The 21451-nt window shown below is 44.5% G+C and overlaps 1 protein-coding gene across 1 annotated transcript in view; it reads right to left on the reverse strand.

Annotated features, from left to right (window-relative positions):
* The window catches only part of LOC144671289 (cation channel sperm-associated auxiliary subunit gamma-like), a 59343-nt gene extending 41302 nt beyond the window's left edge, over nucleotides 1-18041 (reverse strand). The window contains exon 1 of the mRNA XM_078533099.1: nucleotides 17810-18041. Coding sequence (XP_078389225.1) covers nucleotides 17810-18004 — 195 coding nt within the window. The 5' untranslated portion in view covers nucleotides 18005-18041. The remainder of the gene's footprint in view (nucleotides 1-17809) is intronic.
* Nucleotides 18042-21451: the final 3410 nt, after the last annotated feature.

Genomic DNA, 21451 nt, shown 5'->3' on the forward strand with positions numbered 1-21451 from the left:
TTTAAATAGGCAGGTGAAAACAAATTGAAATGCTTTATTAGAAACAGAATATGCAATTTTACTGCAAGTTTTTGTTCCAGTAGATCATGACATTGGAAAGTCAGCACTGCATATTGTAGAATGCACAACATTTAGAAAGTAGTCATAAAACTACATTAATCCTTACATACATGAATTTCCAAATTGGATTCCGTGAATCCTAGGACTTCCTGAGGTCAACAGGTTTCTGTTTGTCTTAGTTTTATTAATTTTTCTGCATTTATTGACTAACTAACACAGTACTTCTTGTCTACAAAAATGTGTTCTGCAATAGTAATACTATAATTTTCCAGGTGTATGGAGTTGTGTCAATATGTGCATTTTAAGTTATTGCTCTAAGATATCTAGGAGTCAAAACTATTTCAACTTTGTGACATGCTCATATTAAGCTTTAATGATTTGGAATTGTGGTTTGTGCCCTAAAGCTACTTTTATGCTTTTAGCACTCCTCAATAAATCCAAACCAATTAATAGGTAAGCCTCACACACACAAATGCAAATCATATGGGTTAGTGTTCTTTAGCCTATTGAAACCTTCCATTAAGTTTACATTATGCAAAATTCCATAAGCTGTTTGTCATGGTTCAGGACTTATGACTACATTTCCATAGAAAGGATTTGGTAAAGAACCATGTTTAAATCTTAGGCTTTTTAATTTTTTAAACAATATTTGAATGATCATTAAAATGCAAATAAGCATTGAAGTTGTTTCCCCAAAGACAAAAAACAATAAGCAATTTGCTAACCAACTCGGTAATCCATAAACACTTCACATGCATTGGGAAGTCCCTGGTGTCAGGTGCTCAGCAGGGATTGTCTGATATATGCCATCCCCTCTAGTTGTGAACATTGGGAATAAACAAAAATAGACACTCAAACATACTCTGTCAGTCAGGTTTTTAATAGAGAAAACTGCTGGACAGGTATTCATCCATATTTAGAAGGTTAGAATCCTCAAGGGTAGGTAGAAGTTACTCTGTGTAAGTCATGCAAGACGATCCACTGATATGGGGAAGCATAGCATGTTCATATTCTTGTTTTAGTACACAAAGACAAATTATACTGGAAGAGTCCAATCTCAAACAATGCTCTGAATGTTCACTTTCTCTCTGTAAAATAAGGCAGCTTAGCAATTTACACCGAACCTTATTTTACCAACTGTTTTCTACATTCTCTGTCAAAATTATTACAGATGCACACGCATGTTCCTTTGTTTGTTCATAATAAGCAGAATACAGACTTGTATTTAAACAGGCCACACTTGCAACACCCAAAACATCTATTGTTAGATGTGATTCTGCAATTGGGCAGCACTTGCTGAGCGGCTTCGCAGTCAGCATTTATTTCCCCAGAGTACAAGGGGTCATTGACTGCACTCATATGGCCATTAGAGCTTCTGGGACCAGCCAGCAATATTCGTGAATCGCAAGGGCTTTCACTCTGTGAATATGCAACTGGTCTGTGACCACAGCCAAAGAATCATTCAACTGGTCTGCAACCAATAGAAAAGAATCATGCATCTGTCTGTGTTTTTTCTCCCAGGGAGCATTCATGGCTCCTACATATTGTACAACTCGCAGGTGCCAGAGCTTTTCAAGGCTCTGGCCCAGGTTGACCAGGTCTATCCTCTCTGGGCCTGGTTGATGACACCAGTGAAACATCCCCAGAGTACAGGAGAAGAGCGCTACAATGCAGCTCACACCAACAGAGCCATCATTAAACAAACCACTGGTTTTCTAAAATGTATTTCCCCTGTCTTGACCACTGTGGAGGGCTTTGCAACACACACCACACAGGATATCATGAATAGTCGTGGTCTGCTGTGCACTGCACAATGTGGCCATGCAATGTGGCAAACTGTTGCAGCAGGAAGAGAGAACCAGTACTCTTTCGCAGAAGAGGATGAATTGGATATGCCTGACGGGGAGGCCATCAATGTGCATGAGCCTTTACTGGATGCCAGGCCCATGGAGAGAAGGGTATGGGATACCAGGGGCAACCTAATATGTACCAGATTCGCCCAAGAGTGAGGCAACTAGAGTCATAGAGTTATAGAGTCATAGAGGTCTACAGCACAGAAAATGGTCCTTCAGCCCATTGAGTCTGCGCCGATCAAACAAGTACCTAACTATTCTAATCCCATTTTCCAGCACTAGGCCCATAGCCTTGTATGCCATGGCATCACAAGTTCACATCCAAATACTTCTTAAACATTATGAGGGTTTCTGCCTCTACTACCCTTTCAAGCAGAGAGTTCCAGATTCTCACCACCCTCTGGGTGAAAAAATTCTTCCTCACATCCCCTCTAAACCTCCTGCCCCTTACCTTAAATCTATATCCCCTGGTTATTGATCCCCTCCACCAAGGGGAAAAGTTCCTTCCTGTCTACCCTATCTAGGCCCCTCATAATTTTATACATCTCAGTCATGTCCCCCCTCAATCTCCTCTGCTCCAAGAAAAATAACCCCAGTCTATCCAATCTCTCCTCATAACTAAAACTCTCCAGCCCAGGCAACATCCTGGAAAATCTCCTCTGCACTCTCTCCAGTGCAATCACATCCTTCCTATAATGCAGATTCCAGAACTGCACTAATCATGCTGAGGCCTAACCAGCGTTTTATACAGTTCCAGCATAACCTCCCTGCTCTTAGATTCTATGCCTCGGCTAATAAAGGCAAGTATCCCATATGCCTTCTTAACCACCTTATCTACCTGTCCCATTACCTTAAGGGACCGGTGGACATGCACACCACGGTGCCTCTGATCCTCGGTACTTCCCAGGGTCTACCATTCATCATGTATTCCCGTGCCTTGTTTGTCCCGCCCAAGTGCATCACGTCACACTCATCCAGATTAAATTCCATTTGCCACTGAGCAGCCCATCTGACCAGCCCGTCTATATCCTCCTGTAATCTAAGGCTATCCTCCTCACTATTTACCACCCCACCAATTTTCGTGTCATCCGCGAACTTACTGATCAACCCTCCGACATTCAAGTCTAAATCGTTTATATATACCACAAACAGCAAGGGACCCAACATCGGTCCCTGTGGAAACCCACTGGACACAGGCATCCAGTCACAAAAACACCCCTCGACCATTGCCCTCTGCTACCTGCCACTCAGCCAATTCTGGATCCAATTTGCCAAATTGCCTTGGATCCCATGGGTTCTTACCTTTATTATCAGTCTCTCATGCGGGACCTTATCAAAAGCCTTGCTGAAGTCCAAGCAGACTACGTCAAATGCGTTGCCCTCATCTACACACCTGGTCACCTCTTCGAAAAATTCAATCAAATTGGTCAGACATGACCTCCCCTTAACAAAACCATGCTGACTGTCCTTGATTAATGCCTGCCTCTTCAAGTGTAGATTAATTCTGTCCCTCGGAATTGCTTCGAATAGTTTCCCCACCGCTGAGGTTAGACAGGCTGGCCTGTAGTTCTCGGGTTTATCCCTTCCTCCCTTCTTGAATAACAGTACCATATTGGCTGTCCTCCAGTCCTCTGGCACCTCTCCTGTGGCCAGAGAGGTATTGAAAATTATTGCCAGTGCCCCTGCTATCTCCTCCCTTGCCTCACTCAGCAGCCTGGGATACATTTCACCTGGGCCGGGGCATTTATCTACTTTTAAGCCTGCCAGACCACTTAGAACCGCCTCCCTTTCTATGCTAATTTCTTTAATTATATCACAGTCCTTTTGCCTGATTTGCATACCCATGTCATCCCTCTCACTTGTGAACACCGACACAAAGTATTCATTTAGTACCCTACCTACATCTTCCAGCTCCACACACAAATTACCACTATGATCCTTAATGAGCCCTACTCTTTCCCTAGTTATCCTCTTACTCTTAACTTACTTGTAAAATAACTTTGGATCTTCCTTCATTTTACCTGCCAATATTTTTTCATGCTCCCTTTTTGCTCTCCCAATTTCCTTTTTAAGATCCCCCCTACACGTTCTATACTCCTCTACGGCTTCCGCTGTTTTGAGCACTCAGTATCTGCCATAAGCCTCCCTTTTTCTCTTTATCCAATCCTGTATATCCCTCGACATCCAGGGTTCCCTGGATTTGTTGGTCCCACCCTTTATCTTCACTGGAATATGTTGGCCCTGTACTCTCCCTATTTCCTTCTTGAATAAGTCCCACTGCTCTGACACAGATTTAACTAAAAGTAGCTGCTCCCAGTCCACCCTGACCAAATCATATCTGATCTTATTAAAATCGGCCTTCCCCCAATTTAGAACTCTGATCTCTGGCCCATACTTGTCCTTTTCCATAACAACTTTGAATCTAACGGAGTTATGATCACCATCTGCAAAATGTTCCCCCACTGATACCTCTACAACTTGTCCGGCTTCATTCCCTAAAATTAAGTCCAGGACCGCCCCCTCTCTTGTAGGACTTTCCACGTACTGGCTTAAAAAGCTCTCCTGGATGCATTTTAAGAATTCCGCTCCCTCTGAACCCATTACACCATGACTAACCCAGTTAATGTTGGCGAAGTTGAAATCCCCCACTATTACTACCCTATTATTTTTACACTTCTCTGAAATTTACCTACATATCTGCTCTTCTATTTCTCTCTGTTTAGAGGCCTATAGTACCATCCCAGCAATGTGATTGCTCCTTTTTTGTTTTTCAGTTCTACCCATATGCCTTCATTTGAGGAGCTTTCTAAGATGTCATCCCTCCTTACTGCTTTAATTGATTCCTTGATCAATATTGCAATACCCCCTCCTCTTTTACCTCCTTCCCTGTCTCGCCTGAAGACTCTTATATCCTGGAATATTGAGCTGCCAATCCTGCCCCTCTCTCAACCATGTCTCTGTGACAGCAATGACATCATACTTTCATGTCTTAATTTGTGCTCTCAACTCATCTGCCTTATTCGTCAGACTCCTAAATACCATCCAACCTTGCCAAACTCCCTTGTGCCTTAACTGGCCTATAATTTCTATGCTCTCCAGATTCACTTGTTCTAATTTTGGCTGTGCATCTCCCTCTGCTGAACCTCCTCTCAGAGTCCCATCCCCCTGCCAAGTTAGTTTAAACCCTCTCCAACAGCACTAGCAAACCTCACCGCAAGGATGTCGGTCCCATTCCAGTTCAGGTGCAACTCGTCCGCCTTGTACAGGTTCCACCTCCCCCAGAAACAGTCCTAATGTTCCAGAAATCTAAAGCCCTCCCTCCTGCACAATCTCTCCAGCCACGCATTCATCTGGGCTAACTTCCTATTTCTATACTCACTAGCGCATGGCACCGGAATCCCCTACCACTATTGCTCTTCCCCTCCTTTTCCTCCCCCTCTGTGCAGCTGAGCCACTCACAGTGCCATGAGCGTGGCTGCACTCCCCAAAGGAACCATCACTCTCATCGTTTTCCAACACAGAAAAATGGTTCTCAAGCGAGATGCACCCTAGGGATTTCTTGACTACCTGCCTAACACCTTTCTTCTGATTGATGGTCACCCATTCCCTCTCTGTCTGCACTTCCGTAAGCTGTGGGGTGACCATGTCTAAAAACGTGCTATCCACGAAAACTCTCAGCCTCGCGGATGCACCTCAGAGCCTGCAGCTACCGCTCAAGCTCAAACATGGAGCTCAAGTAGCTGCAGCTGCTGCACTTCCTGCACACGTGGTCAGTCAGAGCACAAGGAGCGTCAAGGACTTCCCCACATGTTGCAGGCAGTACATAACACGGGGCTGAGCTGCCCTGCCATGCCTCTAGTTGAGAAAAAAAACCCTTACTTTGACTCTTTCGGAGTCCACCAAATAAACTAAATTAACAAAATAAAGGATAAAATTAACACAGCCCCTAAATTAGGGTAACTGCAAAACCAAAGACAAAATTTAAAGGAAACTTACAAACATCAAATCAAAATGTGATTAGTGGGATCGATAAAACACCCCAGTCCCCGTGGTGCCCACTGGGCACGGAAGGCCTCGGCGGTGCCGGCAGACATCACGTGCTCCCTCTCCAGGGACACCCGGCCACGAATGTAGCCGAGGAAGAGGGGCAGACAGTCGGGTCGGACGACCCCTCGATCGCCCACTGCCTGGACCTGTTAATGGCTAACCCCCTAATTTAAGTTAAATAGAGTAAAAAAAACATTAAATTATTTATGCACTTTAAATAAAAACTAGAACTCTTACCTTTCCTTAGTTTAATCTATTTTAAACTGGAGAAAAAAACTGGAGAAAAACATTGACCCACTACTCATCAATCAGCTCTCACCTTTGTACTGTCGTCACTTTTTGAAGCTTCCCCGCACTCGCGCTGGTTCTGATCTCTCTGCCACTCTCTCACGCTGTCTTGTGATGTCACTCTTGTTATTTTCAACAAGAACTGACTGCAGGACACTCTTCACAGACTCAAAGTCATCATCACCACAATCCCATTGCCAGAATTCCAAAACCTGCTTGGAATGTAGACCAAAACATTCCAGCCTCCCAGGTGAAGCTACCTCTGAACCTATGCCTTCTGCTACCTAGAAGAGCAAGGGAGCGCAGTTTTGTCACACACATTCATGAGTGAATACTAGTCCTGATGACATCTGCGTCACACTTAGACATACATCAATCATCCTACTGTGACTGAGAAATCAGGTCCTACCTCCATCCTTACAGGGCTTTGAGTTCACCTACTGTGTTGGCATACTTCCATCCACGAGAGATGATGAGAGCTCACCTGCAACATTTCAATTATCCCTACTGAAAGTGATCTGACAATGTCCTTTACAATGCACAGAAGGGAGGGCCAGGAGAAACCTGCAAGTTGAGCTATGTCCCACAGAGTGGTGAGTGGACACTAATATGAACATTCAATAAAGAGTGAACGCAATAACACAACATTGTTTCTTCCACAATAAGGGAAATGTACCTAACTCCCCTGTAACCATCAAGGCATGCTCATCATGAGGTTTGCCAGAACATTTAGCTCTCTGACTTAGCTAGTCTCAACAAATAGCAATGATGCACATATGAATGAAGTGAAGCCTATGTAATGAGAATTATTTACAAGTGAAATAAGTTTGAAAAACAGCCATGCCACCTTTGTGCTCTCAATAAGTCTTAAGTTTTCCCTTACGCCCACTACATTTTGGTGCAACCCCAACATCAGCAGCTGAAGTGGAGGTATTTCACTCAGTGCACCACCCCATTGCCTTTGATGACTATAGCTAGCGTGTTCTGGAGGTCCAAGGACTTGAGGGCTCCAACATACTGGGGGTCTCCTGCACTAGTGTAAGGCATCCTCCACAATCTTGCCCACTGGAGTCAATGGGGTCGATGGCAGAGGGGAAGAGAAGAGGCTGCTCAAACAGGGTGCCCTGAGAGGAAGGCCCCAGGGCAGCTGTCGCGTGCTCCTCCTCCATAGAGGTGTGCAATGATGCCTCCCTGAAGAGGCCACCTGAAGGGAGAACCAAGTGCCTCATTCTCCTCTCACCTAGCCAAAGTGTACTGATCCAATGGATAGAGTGACGGAATGCAGGTCAAAGCAAATATGGGCCATACATACACACAGACGTACACACAAATCACGAGCAGGAGTAAGCCACTCGGCCCCTCTAGCCTGCTCCACCATTCAATAAAGTCATGGCTGATATGATTGTAACCTCAACTCCACATTTCTGCCAACTCCTGATAACCTTTCACCCCCTAGCTTATCAAGAATCTATCAGCTTCTGCCTTAAAAATACTCAAATACTCTGCTTCCATCACCTTTTAAGAAAGAGAGTTCCAAAGACTCATGACCCTCAGAAAAAAAATATTCTCATCTCTGTCTTAGATGGGTGACCCCTTATTTTTAAACGGTGGCCCCTAGTTCTAGATTCTCCCACAAGAGGCAACATCCTTTCCACATCCACCCTGTCAGAACCGCTCAGAATCTTGTGTTTCAATCAAGTCACCTGTTACTCTTCTAAACTCCAGCGGATACAAGCCTAGCCTGTCCAACCTTTCCTCACAAGGCAACACACCAATTCCAGGTATTAGTCTAGTAAACCTTCTCTGAACTGCTTTCAACGCATTTACATCCTTCCTTAAATAAGAATGCCAATACTATACAGAGTACTCCAGGTGTGGTCACAACAATGCCCTGTATACCTGAAACATAACCTCTCTTCTTTTGTATTCAATTCCCCACGCAATAAACAATAACATTCTATTAGCTTTCCTAATTACTCGCTCTACCTGCGTACTAACCTTTTGCGATTCATGCACTAGGACACCCAGATCCCTCTGCATCTCATAGCTCTACAATCTCTCACCATTTAGATATGTTTCTTTTTCATTCCTCCTGCCAAAATGGAGAATTTCACATTTTCTCACATTATACTCCACTTGCCAGATCTTTGACCACTCACTTAACTTACTTATATCCCTTTGTAGCCTCCTTACATCCTCTTCACATCTTACTTTCGTATCTACCTTTTTGTCATCAGCAAATTTAGCAACCATACCTTCGGTCCCTTATTCCAAGTCATTTATATCAATTGTAAAAAGTTGAGGCACACCACTCATTACATCTTGCCAACCTGAAAAAGACCCATTTATGCCCACTCTGTTTCCTTTTAGCTAGCCAATCTTCTATCCATGCCAATATGTTGCCCCCTACGCCATTAGCTTTTATTTTCCACAATTTCCGTGGCAGTCACCACCCTCTCCCTGGAGGAAGCCAGCACTAAAATGCCTGAGACATAGCAGAACTCATGCATGTATGGACTCCTCCATCACCCACACAAAGTTACGCATGACCTCTGGCATCTCCGCCAGCAGTCCTCCAAGTTTCATGGGACCAGCTGCCACATCCTCCCTTAGTTGCTGGAATGTGTCTGTGCTGTGATCACCAGATTGTGACTCCAACTCCGAACACGACCCTTCCACGACCTGTGTATGTGGAACTGTGCTGGTGGACATTGTGAAAGAAACAGGTGGTGGTGCATCCTCTGGACACTGGTGTCTTCATCCCTAAAGGTGGAGTCTTCAGGCTCCTGGCATGGCTATCACCTGGTCAGGGGTTAGCATAGACCTGTAGTGGAGAGCAAGAGGAACCACATCAAGGATCATCACAGTATGAGTGCAACACATGTTCTCGCGTCCCTGCTGTGTGCACATATGCCAGCATCAGGTTAGATGCATTTTTATGCTTACGCCAGGCCATTCCAGCCTCAGTATCTGCAACTGTTCACCCTCCTTCCTCTCCAGTGTGCTGTAGAGCCTTCTCTTCTGCAGGGGTAAGAAGTCTGAGGTCTGCCAGTCCACCTCGAGTCCTTGAGCTCTCCCTGGCATTGTAGGCCTATTTGTCCTTCATGACAACATCAGAGTTAGTGACATGTCAAATGACACCTAACCATCTTGTCAGAACACATATCCCGATCTCACACAGACTGACCTGTCAGTCGCACATTGCATCCAAGTGCTCACATAAGCCAAATATTCACACACTTTAGCTTCAATTGTCATGTGGCAGAGGCTGATCATGCATTCGCCCATCTGGCATAGCTGCCCATTCTCAATATAAATTAATTGATGACCCCATGAGACACCCTTTGGTAAGATGCGACCCTGACACACCCTGGAGGATTGGAGCAGGTCACTGGCTTTTTACTGCATTGACCCAGGTCCTTGTATGGACCCCATAGTTGCTCAACTCCTCTGCGATCGTGCAAGCTACCTTCATCAATCAAGGAGATCTTTCGTTGCCATCCGTGGGAAAGAACACTGCCCACCTTTTCCTGATGGCCTGGAGGAAAACCTGCAGGAAGTTTCAGAAAGGTTGCTTTTTGGAGGCCAATCATTGAGGTAATTGAGGTATATAAGATAGACAAAGTAGACGTGGAGCGGATGTTTCCTCTTGTGGGGCATTCTAGAACAAGAGGCCATAGTTTTAGGCTAAGGGGTGGTAGATTTAAATCAGAGATGAGGAGGAATTACTTTTCTCAAAGGGTCGTGAATCTGTGGAATTCACTACCTCAGGGTGCAGTGGATGCCGGGATGCTGAATAAATTTGAGGAGATACAGATTTTTAATTAGTAACGGGTTGAAAGATTATGGGGAGAGGGCAGGAAATTGGAGTTGAGGCCGAAAGAGATCAGCCATGATTGTATTGAATGGTGGGGCAGGCTCGAGGAGCTGAATTGCCTACCCCTGCTCCTAGTTCTTATGTTATGTATCACCTCAATCTCTGGACATTGCTGCAGGAGTTCTTCAGGGCAGTGCCTTAAACCCAAATTCTTCAGCTGCTTCATCAATGACCTTCCCTCCATCATTAGGTCAGAAGTGGTGAGGCTCGCTGACGATTGTACAGTACTCAGCAAATCCTCAGTTAACAAAACAATCCATGATTGTATTTACCAAAACCTGGACAATATTCAAGCTTGGGCTAATAAGTGGCAAGTTAAATGTGAGCCACACAAGTGCCAGGCAGTGACCATCTGCAACAAGAGTCTAACCACCTCCACTTGACAATTAATAGCATCAACATCGTCAAATGCCCCACTATCAACATCCTGGGGGTCACTATTCATCAAAAACTTAACTGGAGCAGCCAGAACATACTGTGGCTGCAAGAGCAGGCCAGGGACCAGGTACTCTATGGTGGCTCCAATAACACTCAAGAAGCTCTACATCATTCTGAACAAGGCACTTCACTGATTAGCACCCCATCCTCCATCTTAAGCATTCATTCTCTCCACCACCAGCACACAGTGGCAGCCACGTGTTCCATTAACAAGATGCAATGCAGCAACTTGCTAAGGCTTCTTCAACTGCATCTCCAAAACCCATAACCCCTACCACCTAGAAGGACAAGGGTAATTGCACATGGGAATATCATTCTATATAAGTTCTCCCCCAAATCACACATCATCTTGACTTGGGAATGTACCACCATTTCTCCCAGAGTTACATCACCAGGTCAAAATCCTGGAACTCCCTTCCAAACAACACCATGGGAGTGCCTTCACCACAGTAAGAAGGCTCAATGCTAACTTCTCTGGGGTAATTAGGAATGGTAATAGATGCTGGCCTTGCCAACAACACCCACATCCCATGAATAAATAAAAAATATTTGAACATTTAAAACCATAGTCATGATCAGATCCGCATTGTTCAATGTGTAACGCTTATCTCCACACCGTAACAAGGAAATAGGGTGCACGTTAAGCTATTCCACATTAGCAGGTTGTCCAGCATGAGAAATAAATTCATTCCACTGCATTTTCTCCTATAACCCAGAGAAGAATTTCTTCTCTAGTCTACTATCTTTTAAACTACTTGCAGAACTTTGATGGCAACAGTGTTTCATTAAAACAAGCTTCTACCTCTATTCCCTGCCCTGATCTCTCACCAAGAGCAACAGTTGTGAAGTGAAAATACTGGGTCAAATTCCAGCCTTTGAAACAAGCTGAATCTTTGAAGTAAAATTTTTAAGGCGGGTATTTGAAACTTTTTTCAAATTGAATGATTTGATTGAGCATAGGAACATACGGAGCTGGAGTAGGCCATTTGGCCCTTCGAACCTGCTCCATTAGTCAATAAGATCGTGACTTACCACCTACCTCAACTCCATAATGCTCTAGGTGTGGCTTCACCAATGTCTTGTTTAATTGTAGGAAGACTTCTTTACTCCTATACTCCAATTTTTTTCTAACAAAAGCTAATTTGCCTTCCTAATTGCTTGTATGTTAACTTTCTGTGATTCATATATTAGGATATCTAGGTCCCTCTGAATGCAAACATTTCCCAGTTTCTCGCCATTCAAAAATATTCTGTTATTTTTTATCGTTCCAATCAAAGTGGATTACTCCACACTTCACCACATTATATTCCATCTGCCACGTTCTTGCCTACTGATCCAACCTGTCTATATCCCTCTGCAGCCTTTCATCCTCCACACTGATTACTTTCCCACCTAATTTTGTTTCATCAGCAAACTTGGATATATTACTGGCTTAGATAAAAGTACTGAGTGTAATATATATTGTTAGTAGATGAGTCCCAAGTACTGATCCTTGCGGTACTACTGTAGTTACACCTTCCAACCAGAAAATGTCCCATTTATTGTTCGTGCCCTCTGCTTTCTGTTCATTTACCAACCGCCAATCATTGCTAATATGTTACCCCAATCCCATGAGTTCTTATTTTGTGTAACCACCTGTGGCACCTTATCAAATGCTTTATAAAAATTCAAATACACTATGCCCAGCAATTCCCCCTTATCTATCTAGTCACATCTGTCGAACATGATTTCTCTGCCATAAATCCATGTTGAGTCTGCTTAATATCATGATTTTCTAAGTGCCCTGTTACCATGCCCTAAACAACAGATTCTATCATTTTTCCTACTACTGATGTTAGACTAACTAGCCTTTAAGTTCTCTATTTTCTCTCTTCCTCCTTTCTTAAATAATGAGGTTTGTTGCCTCCCTGGTGCTAGGGTCAAAGATGTCACAGAACAGCTACAAGGCATTCTTGTGGGGCAGGGCAAACAGTCGGAGGTCGTAGTCCATATTGATACTAACGACATAGGTCGGAAGGGGGATGTGGTCCTTCAATTGAAATTTAGGGAACTAGGTAGAAAATTAGCAAGCAGGACCTCTAAAGTAGTAATCTCTGGATTACTCCGAGTGCCACATGCAAGTGTGTACAGAAATAGGAAGGTGAGACAGATGAATGCGTGGCTGGAAAGATGGTGCAGGAGGGAGGGCTTTAGATTCCTGGGACTGGCTCTGGGGGAGATGGCACCTGTACAAGCCGGACAGTTCGCATCTGAACAGAGCCGGGACTGAGATCCTTGCGGGATCTTTTACTAGTGCTATTGGGGAGGGTTTAAGCTAGCACAGCAGGGGTGTGGGAACCAGGAAAGAATATTAGAAAGTAATACGAGGGTGCACGGAATGCTGGGAGAAGAAGATAGCACAGGCAGTGTAATCCTAAATTAGACTTCATTACTTGCTCCCTTACCCCGACTCCATCTATTAACTTACTATTCTCTATTTTAGTGCTATCTTTAGTGCTAGGGTCAAGAATGCTGCAGAACGGCTGCAAGACATTCTTGTCGGGGAGGGCGAACAGAGCTGGGCCGGATAGACTGACTGGAACCAAAGGTTGGCGGGAAAAACAGTAGCTGAACAATGGACTACCTTCAAACAGGAGATAGCTGGGCACAGTCAAGGTACGTTCCCTCAAAAGGGACGGGTAGGACAAACAAATCCAGAGCTCCCTGGATGACAAAGGAGATCGAAATTAAGTTAAAGAAGGAAAAGTGTGTTTACCACAGGTGACAAGTAGCAAATACAATTGATAACCAAGCTGAATACAGAAGGTTCACGTGAAAAAGCAAATACGAGAAGCAAAGAGGGATTATGAAAAAAGACTGGCAGCTAACATAAAAGGAAATCCCAAGGTGTTCTATAAGCACATCAATAGTAAAAGGGTGCTAAAAGGAGGAGTAGAGCCAATTAGTGACCAAAAAGGCAGTTTATATATAGAGGCAAGAGGCATGGCTGAGGTGTTAAATGAATTCTTTGCATCTGTCTTTACCTACGAGGCAGATGCTGCCCAGGCTATGGTGACAGAGGAGGAAACTCAGTCACTAGAAATGTTTAAAATTGATAAGGAGGTGGTATTGGATAAGCTGTCGGTATTCAAAGTTGATAAATCACCAGAACCGGATGAGATGCATCCAAGAATATTGAAGGAAGTGGGAATGGAAATTGCAGAGGCACTGGCAATAATCTTTCAATGTTCCCTGGGTTCAGGAGAGGTGCCGAAGGACTGGAAAATTGCAAACATTACGCCCTTGTTCAAAAGAGGTTGCAGAGGTCTGCTCTGCAACTACAGACCAGTCAGTTTAACTTCAGCGGTTGGGAAACTTCTAGAAACAATTATTCGTTATTTGGGATAGAATTAACAGTCACATGGAAAAATATGGACTGATTTGGAAGAGTCAGCATGGATTAGTTAAAGGAAAATCGTGTCTAACTAACTTGCTGGAGTTTTTTGAAGAAGTAACAGAGATGATTGATGAGGGCAAGGCTGCTGATGTAGTGTATATGGACTTCCAAAAGGCGTTCGATACAGTGCCACACAACAGGCTTGTAAGGAAAGTTATAGGTCATGGAATAAAAGGGACAGTAGCAAAGTGGATACAAAATTGGCTGAGGGATAGGAAACAGAGAGTAATGGTTAATGGGTATTCTTCGGGCTGGAAAGGGTCGGTCTTGGGATCCTTGCTTTTCCTGATATATATAAATGATCTAGATCTCGGTGCACAGGGGACAATTTCAAAAGTTTGCAGATGACACAAAACTTGGAAGAACTATGAAGAGGACACTGTAGAACTTGGTGGAGTGGGCAGAAAGGTGGCAGATGAAGTTCAACGCAGAGAAGTGTGAGGTGATATACTTTGGTACAAAGAACATGGAGAGACAGCATAAAATAAAGGACACTATTCTAAAGGGTGTGCAGGTGCAGAGACACCTGGGTGTATATGTACATAAGTCATTAAAGGTGGCAGGAACAGGTAGAGAGAGCTGTTTCTAAAGCATAGTATTCTAGGCTTCATTAATCGAGAGCATAGAATACAAGAACAGGGAGGTTACGATGAACTTTGTATAAGACAATGGTTAGACCTCAGCTGGAGTATTGTGTACAGTTCTGGGCGCAAAAGATGTGAACGCATTGCAGAGAGTGCAGCAGAGGTTTACGAGAATGGTTCCAGGGATGAGACACTTCAGTTATGAGGAAAGATTGGAAAAGTTGGGATTGTTTTCCTTGGAGAGGAGAAGGCTAAGAGGAGACTTGATAGAAGTTTTCAATATCATGAGGGGTCTGGACAGAGTAGATAGGGGGAAACTGCTTCCGCTCGTAAACAGATCAAGAACCAGAGGGCGCAGTTTTAAAATGTTTTTGCAAAAGAAGCAAATGCAGGGCTTGGAATGCACTGCCTGGAAGTATGGTGGAGGCAGGTTCAACTGAGACGCTCAAGAGGGCATTGGATGATTATTTAAATAGAAACAATGTGCAGGGTTACGGGGAAAAGGCAGGAAATTGGCACTAAGTTAAAATGCTCAGAGAGCCAGTGAAGACACGATGGCCGAATAGCCTCCTTCTACACCGTAATAATTCTGTGGTTCTGTGTTACCTCCCAATCCTTTGGAAATGTTCTAGAATTAAGGAATTCTGCATGATTAAAACTAAGGCATCCTCTATCTCTGCAGCATCCCCTTTTAAAACCCTTGGGGCAGAATTTTCTCGTCAGTGAGATGGGGTGGGCCCCGCACACTGTCGTGCAAAATGACGCAGTGACATAGGGCGTGCATCCCAACGTCACCATGCGCCATCGCGATATTTCGATGGGCGGGCGCGCGCTGATTTCTGATGCGCGCCCACCATTAATTAACGGGCCAGTTAAGGCCCTTGAGCCAGTAATTGGAGCTGATTTTTCGGGGCCCGTGTGATCTTCAGGTCATCCTCCAGCACAGAGTCCATGCCACGCATAGCCTCATGTATCTCCGCTACATCCTCCCGCAGACCCTGCTGGACTTGCAGCTGCCTCAGGGACGACTCCAGAGGCACATCATTAGCCACCGACTGCGCATATGCCTGGTTTCCTGAAGTCCTCCGACTGCCGGCGCCATGGGCACACTCTGTCTCCACCTGCATCTCAAGCGAGTGTGAAGTGCCCTCACCGCTATGCCCCAGGACAATAGCTGAAGATCTAATTTCCACCGAGGTGCTAGTACCTGCGCTGGTGCCTGCCTGGCAGAGATGGTGCTCCTAATTATTCTGGGCCCTCAGGTGTCTCCTCCTCCCGGCCCTGCTCCAGTGATGCTGAAAGGAAGAACAAGGACATTTGATTAGTTCAAGTGGAGACAATGTTAATGTTCATGCCTGGCCCCTGGATCAGTATGCGCTCATCCTTCCATAATCAATGATCAACCCATGTGGGAAGCTTAAATCACTGAACATTTAACAGTGGAGTGGCTGCTGGGACACACATGGTAACCTCACTGTATGGCACTCTTACCTCCCCCAGGCACTCCAGCCTTATCACCACCGGTGGACCTGGGCACATGGTGCCTCTCCAGCTCCATTGCCTCCTGCACATATCTGGTGATTATGGCCAACTGGGCCTGGCCTCCGCCAGTCCACATCCACTCTGCGGTGTTGTCTGCGATCTTCTCCTGAAAAGGAGAGAGGAGCATTGATTAATCCACCCTGTACCTGGATTGTCATCGCATCACTTGAGTGAAACATTGCAGGGCTCCAGTGAATCATGACCCTGCAGCTGCCGCACACTCACACCAAGAAGCCAGGGCTGACTCCACTTGCCCACATGCTGCCATCACATTTGCCACCACACAATTTCACCTTGTAAAGCAAGGACGCACAAGCACGTGGAACGCCAAGGGCAGCAGGTGGATGGGTGCCCCACCATCTGGAAGCTCCCCACCCAGCATGTCAGCAGTCTGGCTTTGTCATGTTTTGGAGTTCCAGCACTGCACCTAGATGCAGATCCTTGAGGTAGCTCCCAAAACAATACTGTGGGTGTCAGTCTACCGCATGCTGTGGGTGCAGAACCCATCTCAGCACAATCCTCTCAGGGTGAACTAGGCCTGGGCAATATCTTCTGGCCCACTCAGCGAGGGACACATGCCATGAATAATTCAATGCCGTAACTACACTTAGAGTTGGGGGGGTGGGGGGCGTGCACCATGGGGGAAGCCTACCTGCTGTGTTAAGTGGCCTTTGCCAACATGGTACTCACCCTGCCTTAGCGCAAGAGGTCGTTGAAATGCTTGCAGCACTGGACCCAGGTGCATTGCACCACGTCATGGGAACTAACTATTTCTTCCACCTCCTCCCAGGTACGTTTGGTCATGTAGGGGGGCTTCCTCCTCCTGTCCCTGGGAACGATGAATCCAGAACCTCCTCGAAGAGGGCAGCAAGGCACTCGTTGGAAAAGCGAGGGGCACAGTGCCCTGCTTACCTACCTTCTTGCCTGGCCTGCTCAGCAGCAATGCTCTGGGGAGCCTTTCTGCTTGCCATGCAGGAGCACTATTTAAACAGGCCGCTGGGTCATCATTGGATCCGACGGTCATTGCAGTCCCACCGCCGCCCGCCCACTCCCACTGTCCTTGGGAGCCGCACTTCACGCTGGGCAGGCCTTAATTGGCCCACCCACGTAAAATGGCAGCTCCCGCTCCCGACCGGCCCGCCCAACGGAGAGAATATTCTCCCCTAGGATGCAGGTTGTCAAGTCCAAGGGATTTGTTGCCACTTAGTCCTGTTAATTTCTCCAGTACTATTTCTTATGCTGATTTCTTTAAGTTATTCATTCTCACTGGACACTTGGTTCACCATTATTTCTGAATTTTTGGTGTTTTGTACCATGAAGACAGTTACAAAATATTTGTTTAATGTCTGTGCCATTTTCTTGTACACAATTATAACTTCTCCTGTCTCTGTGTCTAAGAGATCCAAATTTACCTTCACTAATCTCTAACTTTTTACCTACTAATAGAAGCAACAAAGTGTGATATTGACCTGTTTGCATATGACTTTCCCATTATAAACTGTTTACAAAGAACCTTTCATTATCAATTCTTATATAAACAATATCCACTGAAATATAAATAGAAAAGTTGTGACAGGAAGTAAAATTTGTTGATAGGAAGTGCACACCATATGCAACCTTTTGACTAATTTACAGATAGAGATATTTTAGTTCAGTTCTGAGGATTGGTATATAACATACTTACCTCAAGTCTATCAAAAGGATCAATACCCTGGTCAGATAAATTTTGAAACACAAAATCAAGGTTGATATTTGGAGTTTGCTGAAGGATGGTTTCCGAGAATTGACTGCGGTTAGTAAAGTTACTCAGGTGTACGATCCATTCACATTTGAACGCCAGGCAAATTGGCCAAAAGAGAAAAGCAAGGAGTTTAAGCATAGTAGCAGAGATGAAGTGAACTGGTTAATCTAGATCCTGCAACTGAACAGAAATTTAAAAAGATATTGAAAATCAAAAAGAGAACAATTGACATTCATATTCCCTGGAAAGTACTCTGTAGAGTTTTGGAAATCTTGCAAATCAAATGAGTAGAACATTGAATATTGCTGAAAAAAGACACATGTTGTAGAAGCTTTTCGTCCACTCATCAGAGTAATTCACATTAATTCCAAATATAAAGGGAATATCACTTTAGACTTCATGCATTATCAATATACTTGGAAATGAAAACTGGCACAACCTTGGGTTTAATACACTCTCAGAGAAATTCGATAGATATCGTACCTGTTCTTAACTTACCTGTGAGTCGAACTATGTTGTTGATACCCAAATTTGTAGAACATTCATAGACAGGCAAATGTACTTGTAAAGAAAAAAATCTGTTGATACCCAAATTTGTAGAACATTCATAGACGGGCAAATGTACTTGTAAAGAAAAAAATCTGTTGAACATACACAATGTGAACCAGAGTACATTAATGACCCATCTGCTTGTATGGGTGGATGCATATGATGCTGCAGCACAATTTGAAGAAACAATTTTCCTCCCATTTATGTCAGATTTCAGGCAGATTAGTGGACAGAAACAGCTTGATGGAGCCTAATTTCAAATCCTTGGCTCATAGGTACCCCACCCCCCAAGTTACAATGCCCCAGAGCTCATAAGTTATGGGCTAATACCTGTCTTATACTCTAACAATCAAGGTTAACATGAAGCACATGTGAGTTAACAGGCAGACTGCAGTCAAACACAGCACACTGCACAATAGATGGCAGTTGCAACCAAAACAGATTCCATGGATTTCTCAATAGCCCACCCAGATGTCAGTAAACATTATGAGTCAACCAATTTCATTGCAATGGTCTCTCTCAAGAGGAATTCCAGTCTTCACCTTCAAAGATCCAGCCTTGAAATTCTCTCCAAAAGTTGCTCCAACTCAGACAGCCTCAACAGCTCTACACCTCCCAGGGTTTCAATCTCGTCTCCCAAGACTACGTTTCCCTGGATTTCTGGGTCTGCACTCCAGCACAAACTCACAAGTGCTTCGGCTCTTCAGCCAAGCCAAGCAGAATACTGCTGCTCCAAAGAGTTACCTTTGCCCCAATTGCCGGCAACACGGAGTTATCAACCTTCTACTGCCTTCTTCTCCTGAGCCCTTTGTTGCCAGGGCTTCTCCTGCGCCCTCTCCACTTAAGGCCTGCCAATCTCTGGAGCCTCTCTTTATACTCCATTTCTTCTTGACTTAACTGGGACCTCTCCCTGTCCCCTGCCTGGGACTCTTCTTGACTCTCGCACTCTGCTTCTGGGTCACATGATCCTGTTTTCAAGCCATTTTCTTTTTGTACAGGCGCACTGGACCCGTCTTCACCCAAAGAACTACAAATGCCAGATTGTGCATGCAGCGCCCGCTCCTGGCCCATGCATGCGCAAAACTCCTGAGGCCCGTCGGGACTTGGAGTTCCCGGTTCCCGTTCCACGAGAAGGTAGTCTGGATCTCATAACACAAGGTTGGCACTGGAGGCCTGATAACAATGTGTCATCAATAAAGAGGGCAGAGATGTGGGCAGAAAGCTGTTGCTTGCTCAGAGTGGCAACTGGAATTTAGTGACAGTGGAAATCTCTAGTAAGTTGTTAGCAAGCTGAAATTTAACCTCGTTCTCTTATTTTAAAACTTCACTTCAAAACTGCAAGTCAGTAGCAGTTAACAGTCCCTCAGCTGTAAGGAGGTCCCTAATTTATTGGCTCCACTGTACAGGGCAGGGGTGGGGGAGCATGACATAGACTGGAAAAGTAATAGTGATAGGGGGTTTGATAATTAGTGGAGCAGGCATTTCAGTAGCCGCAGACGTGAATCCAGGTTGCTATTTTGTTTCCCTGTTGCCAGGTCAAGGATGTCAGAACAGCTACAGAGCACACTGAACTGAAGGTGGAGAGTGAACAGTTAGCAGTCGTGGTCCACATTGGTACCAACAACATAGGTAGAAAGAGGGTTGTGTTCCTGCAGTTAGAGTTGAGGGAGCTAGGAAAGAGACTAGCAAGTAGGACCTCAAAGATAGCAATCTCCAGTTTATTCCCAGTACATGCGCAAATGAGTATAAGAGGATACCGCAGATGAATGTGTGGACAGAGTGATGATGTAGGAATGAGGGATTTAGATTCCTGGGATGTTGGGACCAGTTCTGGGGAGATGCGACCTCTACAGGCCAGATGGGTTGGACCTAAATAGAGCCAATGTCCTTGCAGGGTGATTTGCTAGTGCTATTGGGAGGGTTTAAACTAACTTGAGAGTTATAGGAACCAGCGGGTAATATTAGAGGGAAATACCAAGGTGCACAAAGAATTGGGAGACAGTTAGCACTAGAATAGGAAATAGTAAAGAATTATGTGGAGTCAAAGTAAGAGGGAATGTAAAAAAATCTGATTCAGGGTTACTGTGCATGTATGTGAATGTGTGGAGGGTGGTAAATAAGATTGGTGAGCTGCAGGCGCAGATAGCCAAGTGGAAATTTGATGTTGTGGTACAGAGAAGGGTAGGACTGGATATTAAATATGCCTGGATACAAGATGTTCAGAAAAGACAAGGAAAGAATTAAGGGACAAAGGTGGCAATATTGATCAAGGAGAACATTACAATGCCGGAGAGAGAAGATTCCCAGAGGAATGAAGAGCAGAATTTATTTTGCTAGAGCTTAAAAAATAAAGGTACCATTACATTGCTCTGTGTATTCTATAGGTCACTAATTAGTGGGAAAGATGCAGGGGGACAAATTTGCAAGGAAATTACTGAGAAGTGCAATAATTATAGAGTAGTTATAATAGGAGACTTCAATTATCCTAATATAAACTGGGATAGTAATAGTTTCAAAAGCAGAGAGGAGCAAGAATTCCTACAGTGTGTCCAGAAGAGTATTCTACATCAGCATGTTTCCAGTCAAACGAGAAAGGGGCTATTAGTGGATCTGGTTCTTGGAAATGAGGCGGACCAAAAGAATCAAGTGTCAGTAGAGAAACATTTAGGGGACATTGATCACTGTAGCATAATGCATAGGTTGGCTATGGAAAAGAAGCAATTCAGAGTTAGAACAATTAACTGGGGGAGGGCAAACTTCAATGGGGTGAGAACTGATCTGGCCCAGATAAATTGGAATCAAATACTGGTAGATAAAACTGTAACTGAACAACAGACTACCTTTAAAGAGGAGATAGTTCAGGTAGAGTCATGGTCCATTCCCACAAGGGGGGGAAGGGGAAGGTCTGGCAAACAAATCCAGAGCTCCATGGATGATGAAAGAGATAGAAGCAAGATGAAACAGAAAAAGGAATCTTGTGACAGATGTAAAGTGGATAATAAATTGAGAACCAGCTCAATATAGAAGATTCAGAGA

This window comes from Cetorhinus maximus, chromosome 32, assembly GCF_964194155.1.
Source record: "Cetorhinus maximus chromosome 32, sCetMax3.hap1.1, whole genome shotgun sequence".
Taxonomy (NCBI): domain Eukaryota; kingdom Metazoa; phylum Chordata; class Chondrichthyes; order Lamniformes; family Cetorhinidae; genus Cetorhinus; species Cetorhinus maximus.